Source organism: Eschrichtius robustus, chromosome 17, assembly GCF_028021215.1.
Source record: "Eschrichtius robustus isolate mEscRob2 chromosome 17, mEscRob2.pri, whole genome shotgun sequence".
In the NCBI taxonomy this organism is placed as follows: domain Eukaryota; kingdom Metazoa; phylum Chordata; class Mammalia; order Artiodactyla; family Eschrichtiidae; genus Eschrichtius; species Eschrichtius robustus.
Window position 1 is genome coordinate 83928606 of NC_090840.1, and position 15376 is coordinate 83943981.

The 15376-nt window shown below is 44.1% G+C and overlaps 1 protein-coding gene and 1 non-coding gene across 12 annotated transcripts in view; one reads left to right on the forward strand and one right to left on the reverse strand.

Annotated features, from left to right (window-relative positions):
* PTK2 (protein tyrosine kinase 2) overlaps window positions 1-15376 on the reverse strand; it is a 255666-nt gene that overhangs the window by 119882 nt on the left and 120408 nt on the right. For all 11 annotated transcript variants that reach the window (XM_068525379.1, XM_068525378.1, XM_068525376.1 and 8 more), the window contains 2 exons: window positions 14615-14694; window positions 12262-12324 (listed from right to left, as the gene is read on the reverse strand). In XM_068525379.1, coding sequence (XP_068381480.1) covers window positions 12262-12324; window positions 14615-14694 — 143 coding nt within the window. The remainder of the gene's footprint in view (window positions 1-12261; window positions 12325-14614; window positions 14695-15376) is intronic.
* Window positions 6856-6962, forward strand: LOC137751644 (U6 spliceosomal RNA). Its single transcript, XR_011070894.1, has one exon. It is a non-coding gene; the product is annotated as a U6 spliceosomal RNA (small nuclear RNA).

Here is a 15376-nt window from a genome sequence, read left to right on the forward strand (position 1 = left end):
CTAGACTCTTAGAGGCATTATTCCTGAGCATTTTCTTCCCTATCTTCCTTTGCAGGCAGCTATTCCATAATAAAAAGAACTTATTTTCATAGAGGGAGCTCTGCACTGGAATCCTGGCTTTGCCGTAGGAAGGATTTGGCTATGCCTTCATGCCTGTCAACCTCTGTGACCCACGTGTAAAATAGGGATGCTAATCCCTGCTGCCAACAGCGGTGCTGAGGAGACAGTGAGAATGTGTTAAGTCCCTAGAACTCTACACGGGTAGTTCCCCTTCCCCTGGAAACACCCGGGACGCCCCTCCTGTCTGGCAAGAGTCTGGTCTACAGGCCTGACTAGCCGTCGTCTGGAGCAGAGGGAGGCGTGACCTGATGTTGCCAAGAGCAGACATGCTGTAGGGAGGAGGGGAGGACACAGGCCGGAAGGCAGGCGGGAGGGAGGCTCTGCCGGGAGCCCGGAGGAGGGCGGTGGGAGGGAGGGTGGGCAGCAGAGACTCAGGGATGCCCTGGACGCAGAGCCAGCGGCGCTGAATGAAAGGTGACAAGGGAAGGCTGAGGCACCAGGAAGAGGAAGGCCGGGGGCCCGGGGGTGCCTCCTGGGACTTCTGCTTCTGGCGAGGGGTCGAGCAGGGTGCACGAGACCTCCTGGTGGAGATCTCAAGGAGGCAGCTGGCCACGTAAGTCTTTGGATGGGGGGGCAGGGAACACCAGGGCCAGGGATGGCCTCTTCCCCACGGTGAGACCATCAGCTGCCACTACTCAACACCGCTCTGCGGCTATCGGTTGGCCAAAAAGTTCGTTCGGGTTTTTCCATACACTATTACAGAGAACCCAGATGAACTTTTTTGGCCAACCCAATATTTTTCTTAGAGTTCAATGGAAAGTAGAAAATTTATCATACTCATTTTTGTCACAAATGGAAAATTAAAGATGGACCAAGGGGGTTGAATTTTTCTCTGTGAAAATAAAGCCTATTACCAGGTGTTACTTTTACTTCCAAGGTGAGGACAACTCCATTTAAGGAAAAAAAAGCTAAGGCCAACTAATGCTTAGCAAGTATGCAGTTTAGTTTTTCCAACTACTTTTGAGTAATAATGAGGCTGTAACACCTGCCCATACATTAGAACCCTTTAAAATGGGACACATGGCAAGTGAGAAAATAAAAATGAGGCTAAAGAACACAGCATCGCTGGGAGAATTCCGTACCACCACCACCCCCCTCCACACATTCTGATTTAACTTTACCAAGAAGCCCATCTACGAGGCTTGGCGGTGGAGGACACTGGGAAACACCTCAGGCGCTGCGCTCACAGTTTTAGGGAAAGCCTCCTGAGACACCTGCATTCAGCACTCTCCAGGAAGCCCGGCAGGGCCACACAGGCTGTCCCATCTCACACGTGGCCACCTCCCTCCAGCCCGTGTCGGGCACTGGCTTTCGAGGAGCTCTCTGATGGGCAGCAGGCTAGCTCTCAGCTTTATGTGACACAAAACTCACTTGAGCCCAAAGTCTGCACAGCCGTGAGGTAAGGTGAACAAAACAGTAAACACTACTGATGTAGCACAAACAAAATAAAACTACTGGCCTTTATAATGAGGCAATTCTTTACTATGTAAATAGTTACCAAAGGGTAGATCCTAAATACAGGTAAACTCATTTGACTAAAACTAGCTTTCATGAAACTTTTAGGATACAGCCACCCCCCAGTTCCCAAACCCCAGTATCAGGCTGTCAGATTTCCCACGTGAGCTCAAAGGAACCTTCTTAACCCACACGCGCAATTAACGAGATATTAATATTAGGTGAGAACGCACTGTCCACAAGAGGAGCCCCATGAAGGATTCACACTTAAATTAGCTAAGGTTCAGTTAACAATCTAGTTCCCAGATGCACGGGCTCCACTTCAGGTGCTCAGGAGCCACGGGGGCTAAGGGCGCCCGCTGCTGGCCGGGCGGACAGGACACTTCACAGCCTAGGGCGCTGCGATGGTGGCGCGGGCTTACAGCAATGAAATCTCGGCCTCGGCTGCCTGGGCCCCGGGGCTCCTCAGAGAGGGCGGTGGGCCCGGCCACACAGCCCCACGGGGACAACCACGACCGCCTGCGACTCCCAGGGGGCCCGCTCAGCAAGACCACCGCGGATCCCACAGGAGGGAGTGGGGGCCAGACAGGGGCCTGGGCTGGGGCTGCCCGTGCATGGAAGCAGGATCTCCCAGTAACTCTTCCTCCGACTTTTCTCTAAGATGCAACTCACTCTGATTTGAAGCTTCAAAGAAAGCAAGCCTGTTGTACTCCCCCGCTTCCCCACACTGGGCACCACTTTAGGTATGGGGGGGAGGGGGAGAGGGGAGTCACTGCCCTGCGGTCTCTTCCTTGGGTGAGACACCGACCCGAGCTGTGCAAGCACATGACAGGCACCATCAGACAGCACGCTCTCAGAGCCCGGAAAGTTACTCGTTGAGATTTGGGGTGTCTGGGGCTTAAAACTGTATTTGTGATCAATTTTAAACCAGAATTTTCTTAGTTAACGTTTAATTTACCTCTGTCCGTCTAATGAAACGTTCAGACCACTGCTGGCTGATGAGGCCGCCGTGCTCTTTCCCTTTTGTTAAACCTCAGAGCTCTGCCTTCCCCCCACGACTGTGCCATCCTCCTGCACCCCTGACCACACTCGCCGTCAGACGGTCCAGGCAGCAGGCGCCGCTCCCCGCATCAGGGGGAAGAGGCACCATCCAGCGGTTCCCACCCCACACCAGCTCCCCGAATGATCCTTCTAGAGCGCACTCGGGGACCGCCCAGCTACTCCCAGCCTGGGGCCTTGTCCTGCGCACACCTGCATTCACGCCCGAAACCCATGACACAGCAGGCCTTGGAGCCCTGAGGCTTGAATAGCTTTATTTACATACATTAAGCTCCTTATAAGTGAATTCTCAGGTCAAGTATAAACTTCTCTCTCCTTCAGCACTACTTCTGAGAAGATTCAGACCTTGTCTGTTGGCTTTAACTAATTAATACTTTGTGGACGTAACTCTCATAAATTTAAAGCCCCAGCAAAAAAGGCAACCAAAAACGACTTTAAAATAAAACTATAACGCACGTTTTCATACAGTATCCCTATCTTATCCTCGCCCCAAAACTCTCAAGAATTGAGTAGCATTAAGAATATCACTGAGGTCCTTTAACCTCTAATATGATACCTTAAGCCTCTTAAAAACTGATAAAACTTAGAATTCTCTAACTTCAATGGAAATTGCTGTTTGCTTCTTAATGATCCTCTCCTTCAACCTGAGTAATGAGAAGTCACCTTTGGCCAGGTACACCAGGTGATGCTGCCTTCCTCTCCTGGAGCCAGGTGTGGCCATGTGACACTGTTTCAGCCAATGTCCCTCTCAGGGAAAGCACTACATACACATATGTGTCCTTAAAGGGGGCTGGGAGAGAGAGAAAAGGTCCATCTCTTCCTCCTTGTGACAGGTAAGGTCAACCAGCCATCTTAGGCTACCAGGTGGCAGCTATGGATGATGGTGGCAAGATTCAAGGGGCCTAGTGCCCTGGTGATGAGGAGCACTGACTGCCTAGCACTCATTTTATGTGAAAGAGAAAGTACCTTCTATCTGAGTTAAGCCACTGTCAATCAATTCACGCCAAATCTGTGAGCATCCCCTTCACTGATAAATTATTACAGGCAGCTAAAAAAAGCACTAGATTATTATTGACAAGAAAGACAATTTTTAAAAATGAATGAAAATAATGCACAATTAGAATTAACCTCAGCTAATTTTATATCACAAATTTATTCACTGAGGAAGTATCGATGGAATACCTAATAAACATCAGACACTCTGCTAAGTGCTGGAAATATCAGGAGGTCCCTACATCAATACAGCTTACTCTAGTAGAGAAGAGACACAGTTACACAAACAACTACAGCAAAATACATTAAATGCAAAGATGATTAAAAATGAATTTTTAAAAAAAGCAAACCACTTAATAAGGAAATGAGCAGAACTGAAAAGTTACGTGATTCATTTAAAATAATTTCACAGTATAATTCTGTACGTTGAAGAAGAATCATTGGTACATAAGATTCTTCCTTCTACAATATCACATTAGGAACCATAATTTTAACACTGTATTTTTAGCTTATTTTGGTTTCATCTGTCATTGTCAGCAATGCAGTTTTTAAGCTTAAAACATTTTTCTTAACATACATATCTCATCTGACTCCCGTCTCTGATTTACAAGAGGCGTGAATAAAAGAGAGCCACCCGAGTACACTCCAGAGTGCGCCCTGCAGGGTAAGACCCCAGGAGGCCACGTTCTGGGCCTGCGGCTGGAGGGTCGCGGCCAGTACTTCCCCTCTGCCTACAGCAGAGGCACCTTGGTCCTACCAGGGTTGGAGAGACATAGAAAAAAGAGACTAATTAACCCTTTAGTTGGTTTAAAGAAAAAATGCAAACGTTTTTAGATAGTGCTTTTCCCACTCTCCGAAGTTGGGCCTGATTATTTATTGCATAATTGAAAATAGTTATTCTGAAATGTGGTAAAGCTGAAGGAGTTTTCTTCAGTACATTATAAATTACAGAGACTGTCCATACATTTTCTGGCGAAACTAAGCAACTATATGGACTATTTCACAGTTTTTCTCCTTACTGGCAAGAAAAACCAGAACCCTAAAATAAACTAACAAGAAACAAGTAATATTCTGCATTCATGTATAATTCTTTTCCATACTGAGAAAATATTTACACTTCTAAGTGGCTCCAGGCTACTAGCAACAACCAGTAGGAAAGGGCAATGCTGACCCCCCGAGGCCCTGGCTGCCGGTCGCCGCCGGGCAGGACGGCCTCGGTGTGCTTGGAGAACCACTTTCCAGCCACACCTCGTCCACAGCCCTGGCTGGGCCTTTTCAACAGCTGCGGTGGAAGACAGAACCCAGGGAACAGTACTGAGAAAATATCACGATTAAACTAGAATTGCTAAGGAGTAAAGAATCTTCACCTTCCAAGAACAAGGTGAAATAAAGAAAACTACAAGATGACAAGAGCAGAATTTTACCACCGAAGACACATATAAAAGAATTTCTAAACAATATACTTTAAGAAAAAGGGAACTGCTATCAGAAGACAGGCTGAGCTACAACAAAGAATGTTTAACCAACACAGTAATAAACAAGTAGGTCTGCAGGACCCCACCCTATACACCCGAAGTGCTGGAGGTGAAGAGGGCTGACCCAATGCCGCCCCGCCTGCCAGGCGGCGATGCTGGGCCTGGACTGAGCTGGGACCTGAGGGAGGGCGAGTTGTGCCATTCACTCCCTGGCTCTCGTCAGATGCCCACTCCGGAGGCCCACCCAGCAGCCTTGGGCCACCAGGCGTTGATTCAAGCCACTTGGGAGCTTGAGGAAGTCAGAGGAACAGCAGATAGAGACAGCCCAGCAACCCTAGAGTCACTGTCAGATACAGAGCACAAAACAGCTGGCATGAAAAGCTTGAAGAAATAAACGGCACAATCACATACGTGAGCAACAGAGATTACCAGGAATGGAGAGCGTATTACATCACAGGAAACTGAATTTCTGGAAGTGAAAAATATAAGTGGTGAAGTGAAAAACCGAATGGACAGGGTATGTCAAGAAGACACTACTTAAAAGGGAATTAAGGATTTAGAAGACAAATCTAAAGAAATCACACACACACACTGCCACAAGAAATAGAGATGAAAAATATGAAAGATGTTAAGAGATATAAAGGCTGAAAAAACATCCAGTTGACAATTAAAGAGATAATGGCATATATTTTCCACATGAAAAACGTGAATCCACAGAATCAGGAAAACACATCTTGTTCCAAGTTGGGCTTATAAAAAAGATATCCAAGCCTAAGACATGGTGAAACTAGAAAAGACCAAAAACAGGAGATGCTTCAACTTTTTGTATGTTTATAGTTTCTTTCTAATAAATGACTGGAGAAAAATGACCTTACACTAGTCCACAGAGAAAGTCTCAACAAAAGCCAAAGAAGCTCTTATCACAGAGACCACACTCTCTGATCATAATGCAATTAAGCTAGAAGTTAATTTTAAAAAGAAAGTCAGGGCTTCCCTGGTGGTGCAGTGGTTAAGAATCCGCCTGCCAATGCAGGGGACACGGGTTCGAGCCCTAGTCCAGGAAAATCCCACATGCCGCGCAGCAACTAAGCCCGTGAGCCACAACTACTGAGCCTGCACTCTAGAGCCCACGAGCCACAACTACTGAAGCCCGCATGCCTAGAGCCCGTGCTCCGCAACAAGAGAAGCCACCGCAATGAGAAGCCCGCGCACCGCAACTAAGAGTAGGCCCCACTCGCCGCAACTAGAGAAAGCCTGTGCGCAGCAACAAAGATGCAACTCAGCCATAAATAAATAAATAAATAAATAAATAAATAAATAAATAAATAAATTTATTTATTTATTTAAAAAAAAAGTCAAAAAATATCCACACATTTGGAAATGTAAAAATAGAAATAAATCCACAAAACTTTTAGAACAAACATTAGGTCTTGAAACGCAAAATCAGAATGAAAGTAATGGACAGATTTTACCACGTTAAAAAAGAAAAACTTCTGTATGATGAAAAGCTATATAATCATAGTTAAAAGACAAACTGGGGACTTCCCTGGAATCCACCTGCCAATGCAAGGGTCACAGGTTCGATCCCTGGTCTGGGAAGATCCCACATGCCGCGGAGCAACTAAGCCTGTGTGCCGCAACTACTGAGCCTGCGCTCTAGAGCCCACGAGCCACAGCTACTGAGCCCGCGTGCTGCAACTACTAAAGCCCAGGCACCTAGAGCCCGTGCTCCGCAACAAGAGAAGCCACTGCAGTGCTCGCTTCGGCAGCACATACACTAAAATTGGAAAGATACAGAGAAGATTAGCGTGGCCCCTGCGCAAGGATGACACGCAAATTCGTGAAGCATTCCATATTTTTAAGCAGCCGCATAGCACAGGGAGATCAGCTCAGTGCTTTGTGACCACCGAGAGGGGTGGGATAGGGAGGGTGGGAGGGAGATGCAAGAGGGAGGAGATATGGGAAAATATGTATATGTATAGCTGATTCACTCTGTTATAAAGCAGAAACTAACACAGCATTGTAAAGCAATTATACTCCAATAAAGATGTTAAAAAGAAAAAAAAAAAGCCACCTCAATGAGAAGCCTGCACACTGCAACAGAGAGTAGCCCCCGCTCACCGCAACTAGAGAAAGCCCGCGCGCAGCAACAAAGACCCAACGCACCCAAAAATAAATAAAAATTTAAAATAAATAAATAAATAAAAGACAAATTGGGAGAGAATATATACAACAAATATTACGAACCATGGGTTAGTATGACAAAGATCTCAATAAGAAAAAAACATAAACATAATGGAAAACAGATGAAAAGTACAATTTACAAAAGGAATATAAAACGGCCCCAAAATGGGAGGGTGCTTAAACTCTCTCCTCTGGATAATGATCCCAATGATAATTACGGGCAACATTTATTCAGTGCTGGGCACTATATTAAGCTCTTGACATGATTCTCTCTCTTAACTCCCCACATCAACCCAATATGTTGGTAGGTTATCACCATGGTCCCTACTTTACAGATTTGGAACCAGAAACCCAGGGCTTTACTGATCCAGGACAGTAAGTGGAAGAGCCAGCCAACAGGGGAGCAACCTGCTGCAAGAGCCCCCTCCATCGCCCCACTTCTCACACTGAGATGGGGTAGTGAATTCACACAACTTACGCCATTATGAAGGACCCCTAATGGCGAGGCAGAAGCAGAGGAATGCAGAAAGTAGGTACAGCAAACCAGCACAGTAACAGCCAGAAACTGGAAGTCTCTCATACTGCCCCTTCTTTTCCTTAACCATCATGTTTACTTAATTTAAGTATCTTACATATAGAATAACTAATACAAAATGGCCATTTTTGGAATAACAGATAATTCCGTTTTTCATCAATATCCTCTAAGGAGGCCTCTAACTGACAAAATCACGCTGTACTGCTTTGTTCTGTTTGCAGTTGGCAATAGTCACTGGCCCTAATTCATGTCTGGTGATGCCCACACTTCCCATGCCACTGACCCCACAGACAACTGTGAAGTTCTGGAGGCACTGATTAATACTCCAGTGGGCCCTCTTCCACATATCTGTTCTCCTGCCGCCTCGATTTCTGTAACTTTTAGAAATAAGCCAAATTCACACCAACTTTAATGCAATTTTTGACTCTCATTTCAAATAAATCTTGAACTTAACGCTCCTCTCTCCAAATATACCTCCAAATCCATCTTGATGGATACCTGCTTCTTCATTTTCTTTCTTTTTACAGACTTTTCTTGTTGCCAAAAACATGCAAATGTATCATCCACGGAGATTTCCCCCAGGTACCTGTTCTCTTCATTCCCATGACACCTCTGGCTCTCACCCAGCTGCCATGGCTCAGTTACCCTTCCCGGTCCGACGTGGGCCTCTCACAACGACAGGCTGGGACACAGTCCACATCACAGTGGCCCTGAGGACAACTCTCTGACGGCCGGGCACGCTACAACGCAAGCCACGGACCTGGCCCTCCTGCTCCAACTTCGCACAATGATTCACCTCTTTAGATCATCTCTAAGTACCTCCTGGCTTTTTCCTCTTCAATTCTCTCGTTCTTTTTTTTTAAGAAATGGAAAATTTTATTCGAGCCGAATTGGAGGATTATAACCTGGGAAGAGCATCTCAGAAAGCTTTGAGAACTGTTCCCAAGATAAACTTTTTATTTTAGAATAGTTTTAGATTTACAGAAAAGTTGCAAAGATAGTACAGAGAGTTCCTTGAATAGCCCACACCTGGCTTTCCCTTGCATTACTATGGCACCTCTGTCATAACTAATAAACCGGTTCTGATACATCATTACTAACAAACCCTACACTTTCAGATCTCATCAGTGTTTTCCTTAATGTCATTTTTCTGTTTCACAGGATCCAATTTAATCATCACATCTCCTTAGGTTCCTCCTGGCTTGTGTCAGTTTCTCAGACTTTCCTTGTTTTTAAAGATCTTGACAGTTTTGAGTAGTACTGGTTTGGTAATTGTAAAACATCCCTCAACTGAGAATTACCTGTTTTTCGCAAGTCTGGATTGGGTTTTTAGGATTTGGGGAAGCAGACCACAGAGACGAAGTGTCATTCGCAACAGATCACACCAAGGGCACACATGCCATCAACATAACTGTTGGTGTTGATGCTGACCTTGACCACCTGGCTGAGGTAGCGCCTGTCAGGTGGCTCCACTGTCAGGTTACTTACACACCCTTCCACACTGTATTCTTTAGACACATGTCACTAAGCAGAGCCCACACTATAGGGGGGGATTTTATGATCTGCCTCCTCAGCCTGTATCTATATAAATTACTTAGAATTCTTCTATGTGGGAGATTTATCACTCCTCTATATATTTATTTATTCAATTATTTATATTCATATAGGCCCATGGATATTTATTTCATACTCTGGGCTATAACCCAAAACTAAGTCATTCGTTGTTGCCCAAATGCCCTACCTTTGGTCACTGGGACTCCAATTTGATGCTCTGACAGAGCCCCACCATCTGCTTTTCTGAGCACTTGCTCCTTTCCAGCTCTACAAGATGCTCTAGGCTCATCATGTATCTCCCCCTGCCCCTCGGATCAGGAGTCCTGCTTCCTTTCATTGAAGAATGATATTAGAAACCAAGATCTAGGCACTGGGTACCATCAGAGATTTTTTTTTAAGCTGTGGTTTTAGTGATTTTATAACATAGAAAATAAACCAACATTTCTGTTTCCTTTTTCATTTAAATAACACGAACGTTCCCTCAGAACTGAAAATCAACACGTCCCAACCAACTTACCCTCCTTCCCTTCAAACACGAAATTGTTTCTGTGACTGACATGCCCACTGGCCCAGGACAGAAAACCGAGAGTCCCTAGATGCCTCCTTGGCCTCCTTCACCCCAATCCAACCAGGCAGCCAGTCCGCAGACCCTGACTCTGGTAAACTCCCACCTCCACTGCTCCTGCTATGGAGTCCACGTCAGAGCCTCATTCTTGCTCCAGGGGAAAGGAAAGATGCAACAGTTTCTGGGTTCCTACTTCCGTTTTTAACTTTCTTTAATATCATTCCAATTTGGGAATATGGAATTCTCCATCACAAATCTCCTCCTGTCACGGACCTGGTTCATTGAGTCATCACGGCTCAGGCTCAGGACCGAGTCCTCTGGAGGCCGTGTCAGAACGCCTGGAGCTGTTTACAACACACACCCCCGCCCTCCCCCACGGGCAAGGTGTTCTACCCACAGTGAACTGACGTGCACGTTTCCGTGTCTTCGCAGACGCTGCGCTCTCTCCCGGGGCTGGCTGGTTCCCGAGCAGCAGCCCCCGCCTGCCCACGCTCCTTCTCCACCACTCAGGCTAGACAACATCTCCCATCAGACATCAGACATGGAGTACCACCCCACACACCCCCTCTAGAAGCTTCTACTTCAGTTCCTACTATATTATTTTACAACTCTGCTTACTGTCTGAGAGTCTCCCTTCCAGCTGTAAGCTTCCTGAGGGTGAAAACTTTGGATTATCCACTTCTGCATCTCTAGCACTTAGCTGCCAAGGACTCAGTAGATGCTCAGTAATCTTTGTTAAATGAACGAATAAACAAAGAAACAAATGGATATTTTTCAAATATTCCTATTTTTCAAAAACCTCCATTTGAAATGAGAACAAACCTAGCATGTACCTGAGACAAGACCTTCAATGATTCCTCTGAATCTGGTAATTTGTATTTTAAGCAGTAGGAAGAGTCTTTCAGGCTGAATGTGGCAATTTTAAACAAAAACCTAAACCACAGTGAATGCTAGTTTTTTTTGTTTTTGTTTTTTAATGTTATTAATGGTATTGTTGCTTCTATGCTGTCAACTGAAGGGCAGGGAAAATTCTACTTAAAATAATTCTGCCTACTAAGATACCCCAGTTGATCTCTAAAAGTCTTCACTCAACTCTAACAACTCCGTGTTTTATCCTTATTTAATCTGTTAAGAGGCACAACATTATGTGATGGATGTGTCCATAAACACACAACCACAAATATTTAGTGAGTGCCTTATACGCTGCACACTGTCACGAAACCTACGTTATGCTAATACAGTAGGTCCAGAAATCAAGGGATGAATCCACACCGCAACGAGACAGGCTGCCCAGGGCGCTACCTCACTTGTCACAATTGGGACAAAGGAGGCTTGTGTGACTGCAAAGTAACGATCACGCCTACCACCAGTTATTAGTGCAAATGGTCGGACCTGCTCCATAACTAATTCCCCCAAATATTTACTTCTACTTTTATTTTCAAATGACCACACCTCCCCTGTAAAATCTTGTTTTCAAAATGGTGGGATATTATACTTTCACAGTGTCATAGCAGTTGGGCTGACCCGGAAAGTCCAAATAAAATCCGAAGCCGTGTCAGGTCTCTTATTATCGCAGAGTACTTATGGACAACCTTTTACTTCACTGTAGTAACATCTTCCAAATAGCACAAGAATTTCAGTAATAATATGGCCAGGAAAAGTGTTGGCAAAAAGTTGCACTATTGCTAATGAAAATAAAGCTGGAAATAACAAATCTCAGTGATTTTTTTTGCTGAATTAATTATCAACAGATAAAGGGCAGAACTTTCCGCCTCCCAAGACATAAGCCCCACTTTGTCTTATATGCATTTTAATACTCTAACGTAATAGTCTAACGACTGTTAACTTCACTATTGGAAAAATATTCAGTTTTCCTAAATTTTCTGATACATGAGCAACAAATAACTCCCATCTTTCCACTTTTTTTTTTTAACTAAGGGAAAAAAAAACCCTAATAAACTTATAAAGAGAATATAAATAATAACAATTTCATAGTTCAATATAAATTAGAAGTGAAACTCCATCCCAATATGGTTAAATCTACAGAGACAGAAAAGTTTATTATTTATGTGTTAACATGCCAAAGAATATTAACCTTACGACATTTATCAACAAATTTAAATGTTTGCTAACACAATTAACGTCACCAAGAGTTCATTTCTTAATAAAACCTTCCTCTTCCAGATATAAAAGTTTTAGAAACAGTAGTGTTTCAGATTTAATATTAAGTTTTAAGTAAAGATAAACCAGTAAAATCTACAGTTTGAAAAGTGACTTAGCTCTGAATGCTTGCAGGCAGCGCCTGGACGTGCCGCACTTACTCTAATACTTCATAGTTAGACTTCTTCTCCAGGGCGTTGCCCCGCATCTCCCAGTAGGACCGCCTAAAAGCAGAGAAGATACACACACTCATAGACTGGTATTGGGAATGTCTGCGATGTTAAATGATTAACAACTGTGAAAGGGGGGTATCTTAACCACTACGCGGCTAAGCCACAAACATTCTCACAAACAACGAATAAAGAACAAATTTGATTCGCAGCATTTTTCCTACATCCTAATGCAGCATAAATCAGTTAACACAGACCGTATCTCTACTGAACAATCTCACGTTCCCTTTTGATGTGAAGCAGGTCTGGCTCTTTGCAAAATGAGAAACCAGATTCCAGCTGTAAAAGAGATCAGCTACATTCGCTACTTGTACTTGGCCTTTCCTCAAGGGACAGTGCCAGGAACCCCAGGCTGCCCCTGTGGCCGGTGCGCACCCCACCTACTCCTGGGAAGACCCACAGTTACTAAGGAAACAGTATGGGACCTGCAGCAGAATCATCGCAGTGGGCTAGTCCAGGTAACAGGCGCCAGGCTCTGCAGAGAAGTGCTGCCTATCTCACTGAGTGTTCACAGTCTGGATTTTACCTCTTACTCCAAGTTACATGTTCAAGCAATTTCAGGGCTTACTGGAACCAAGTCCTTTCTCTGCAAAATCTGCCCCAAGTGGGTGGGATTCTCTGCGTGTACAGTTATCTCACAAAGGGACAAGGTCTAGCTCGAGCTGCTTTGGAACACACAGATATTACAAATCATCTGAAGTGATTTCCCAGGAGAATGTGTAATCAACAAGACTGTTTCAAACTTGTCTGTAATAACAGGAATACTGGTTTTGCTTTTTAAATTTGTTTGACTTTTTCTTTGGCCTACTTAAAATCGAAAGTACTAGATTTCGACAAAAAATTTTAAAGGGCCCAAAAAGGATCACTTAATTTGTTCTCCTGTTTTCAATTCATGTGGGGGAGGAGTTTGGGAGGGGTAGCTGGACGGGTGACTACTTTGTCAAGTTTTTCCTTCAGAGTTCAAAAATCAGTGACCTCAAACAGGGGAGAGGAGGAGAAGGATAAACGTAAATGGAGAGGCCAGAGTGGGAGGGGAAGCCAGAGAGGCACGCATGCCATTCGCGTGGGACCTAATGCTTCTGGACCCTTCTTCCAAGCAATACATCACAGCATTGTCTGTGGGAAGGAAAGAGCGCCAAGTTTGCTTCCCAAGCAAAAACTGTAAAGGCCAGGAATGGGAAGAGACCAGTGAGAGATGGCTTTTTTTTTTTTTAATTGGAATACAAAATTAAGGTTGAAAACAAATTTTAATGAAGAGTTGAGAGTTATACTTAATGATCTTTGGGTCCTTGTAGGAACCGTGATTTGATAGCCTTATATAATATAAAAAACAGTGATCTCTCGGGAAAATTATCACTAACTGTTTTGAGTACATGTAATCAAATTTTAGCTAATTTAACCAACACATCTTAAACTAGCAGCCTGGGGTAAATTTTTTTTTTTTTTTTGGCTGCGTTGGGTCTTCGTTGTTGCCCGCGGGCTTTCTCTAGTTGCGGCGAGCGGGGGCTACTCTTCCTTGCAGTGCACAGCCTTCTCATTGCGGTGGCTTCTCTTGTTGCGGAGCATGGGCTCTAGGCGCGTGGGCTTCAGTAGTTGTGGCTCATGAGCTCTAGAGCGCAGGCTCAGTAGTTGTGGCACGCGGGCTTAGTTGCTCCGTGGCATGTGGGATCTTCCCAGACCAGGGCTCGAACCCGTGTCCCCTGCATCGGCAGGCGGATTCTTAACCACTGTGCCACCAGGGAAGCCCCGAGCCGGGGTAAATTTTAGTTAAAATTATACCTGACAAAGGTAAAATATTTCTTTCACTCAAAGTTTTAAATGGTGGCACAGAATACATGACAAATGGTGACAAATGTTATCAGAAATAAGAAATACATTCTCAGTTTCCCATCTCCCATAATGGCAGCCATTAGACATATAGGGCTATTTATGTTCAAATTTAAACCACGTTGCACATCTGAGTACTCAGTACCCACCTTGGCTAGTGGCTGGCACATGGGATCTCACAGATACTGAACATTTCCTTCACCACAGAAGGTTCCATTGGGGAGCTCAGCCTTAGACTTGCTTACATACTTGTACTCTTATAAATCATTCAATTCTAAATATAATATTTTAAAAGATTCTAAAATTAGCAGTGTCAACACAATTCAGAATATTTTCAAATTTTACTCAAGTTTTATTCAGTATTTTATTGATAATCTTTATCAGGAAAGGAAAATACCTAGAAAAAAATAATAGAAAACATTGTTGAATGAAGACCTCAATGTCGTTACCCCCTTACCGTATTTCTAGACAACCCAACTTCAAAGCAATGTCCTGGTCCACTTGATCAGCGATCTCCAACATATAATCACTCTTCACCTACAATAAAAAGGAAAGGGTAAAATAATGTTGTTGTAAGAGAATATGTTTTAAACTTAGTCATTAAGTAAATGTTTACTGGGTGCCATTTACATGCTTTATACACACTGTGTCAATAATCACGCTAGATGCTGGCTATAAAATGAGTAATACCAAAGAATAGTTAAAGAGTCAAACAGTCTTCCTTTATGAAGAACATACATGATCTATGAGCACTTAAACGTCATCTGAATCACAATAACGTCAAGCTGCTTTCTACCCTCCGTGTTGTCAAAGGGAAAACAAGAAGGGAGATCTCCATTTCCAGGCAAATTGGCGGTGGCTGTATTTTCTGAACTCAAACTACAGTCCCAGCACCATTTTTTGGACCTCAATGCAAAGGGCAAAGAAAACTAACATTATTTCAAAATCCATTTAATCCTGCAACTGATGTGCTTCCACCTAACCATCGACTATAAGTGATTAATCGGCAAAGTGACAACATGCTTGAAGTGTGATATAAAGAGAAGGATCTAACAAATTGCGCAAAGGCCTTCCAACCCATGACTGTGAGGGACTGATGTCAGTATCCGAGAGCACGTATCAGTGTGAAGATGTTTTCAAAGATGAAATATGTAAAATCTCACAGCTCAGCATCAAGAGATCAAGATCTGCAATTGATTTTGATGACAGGGAGCACTCA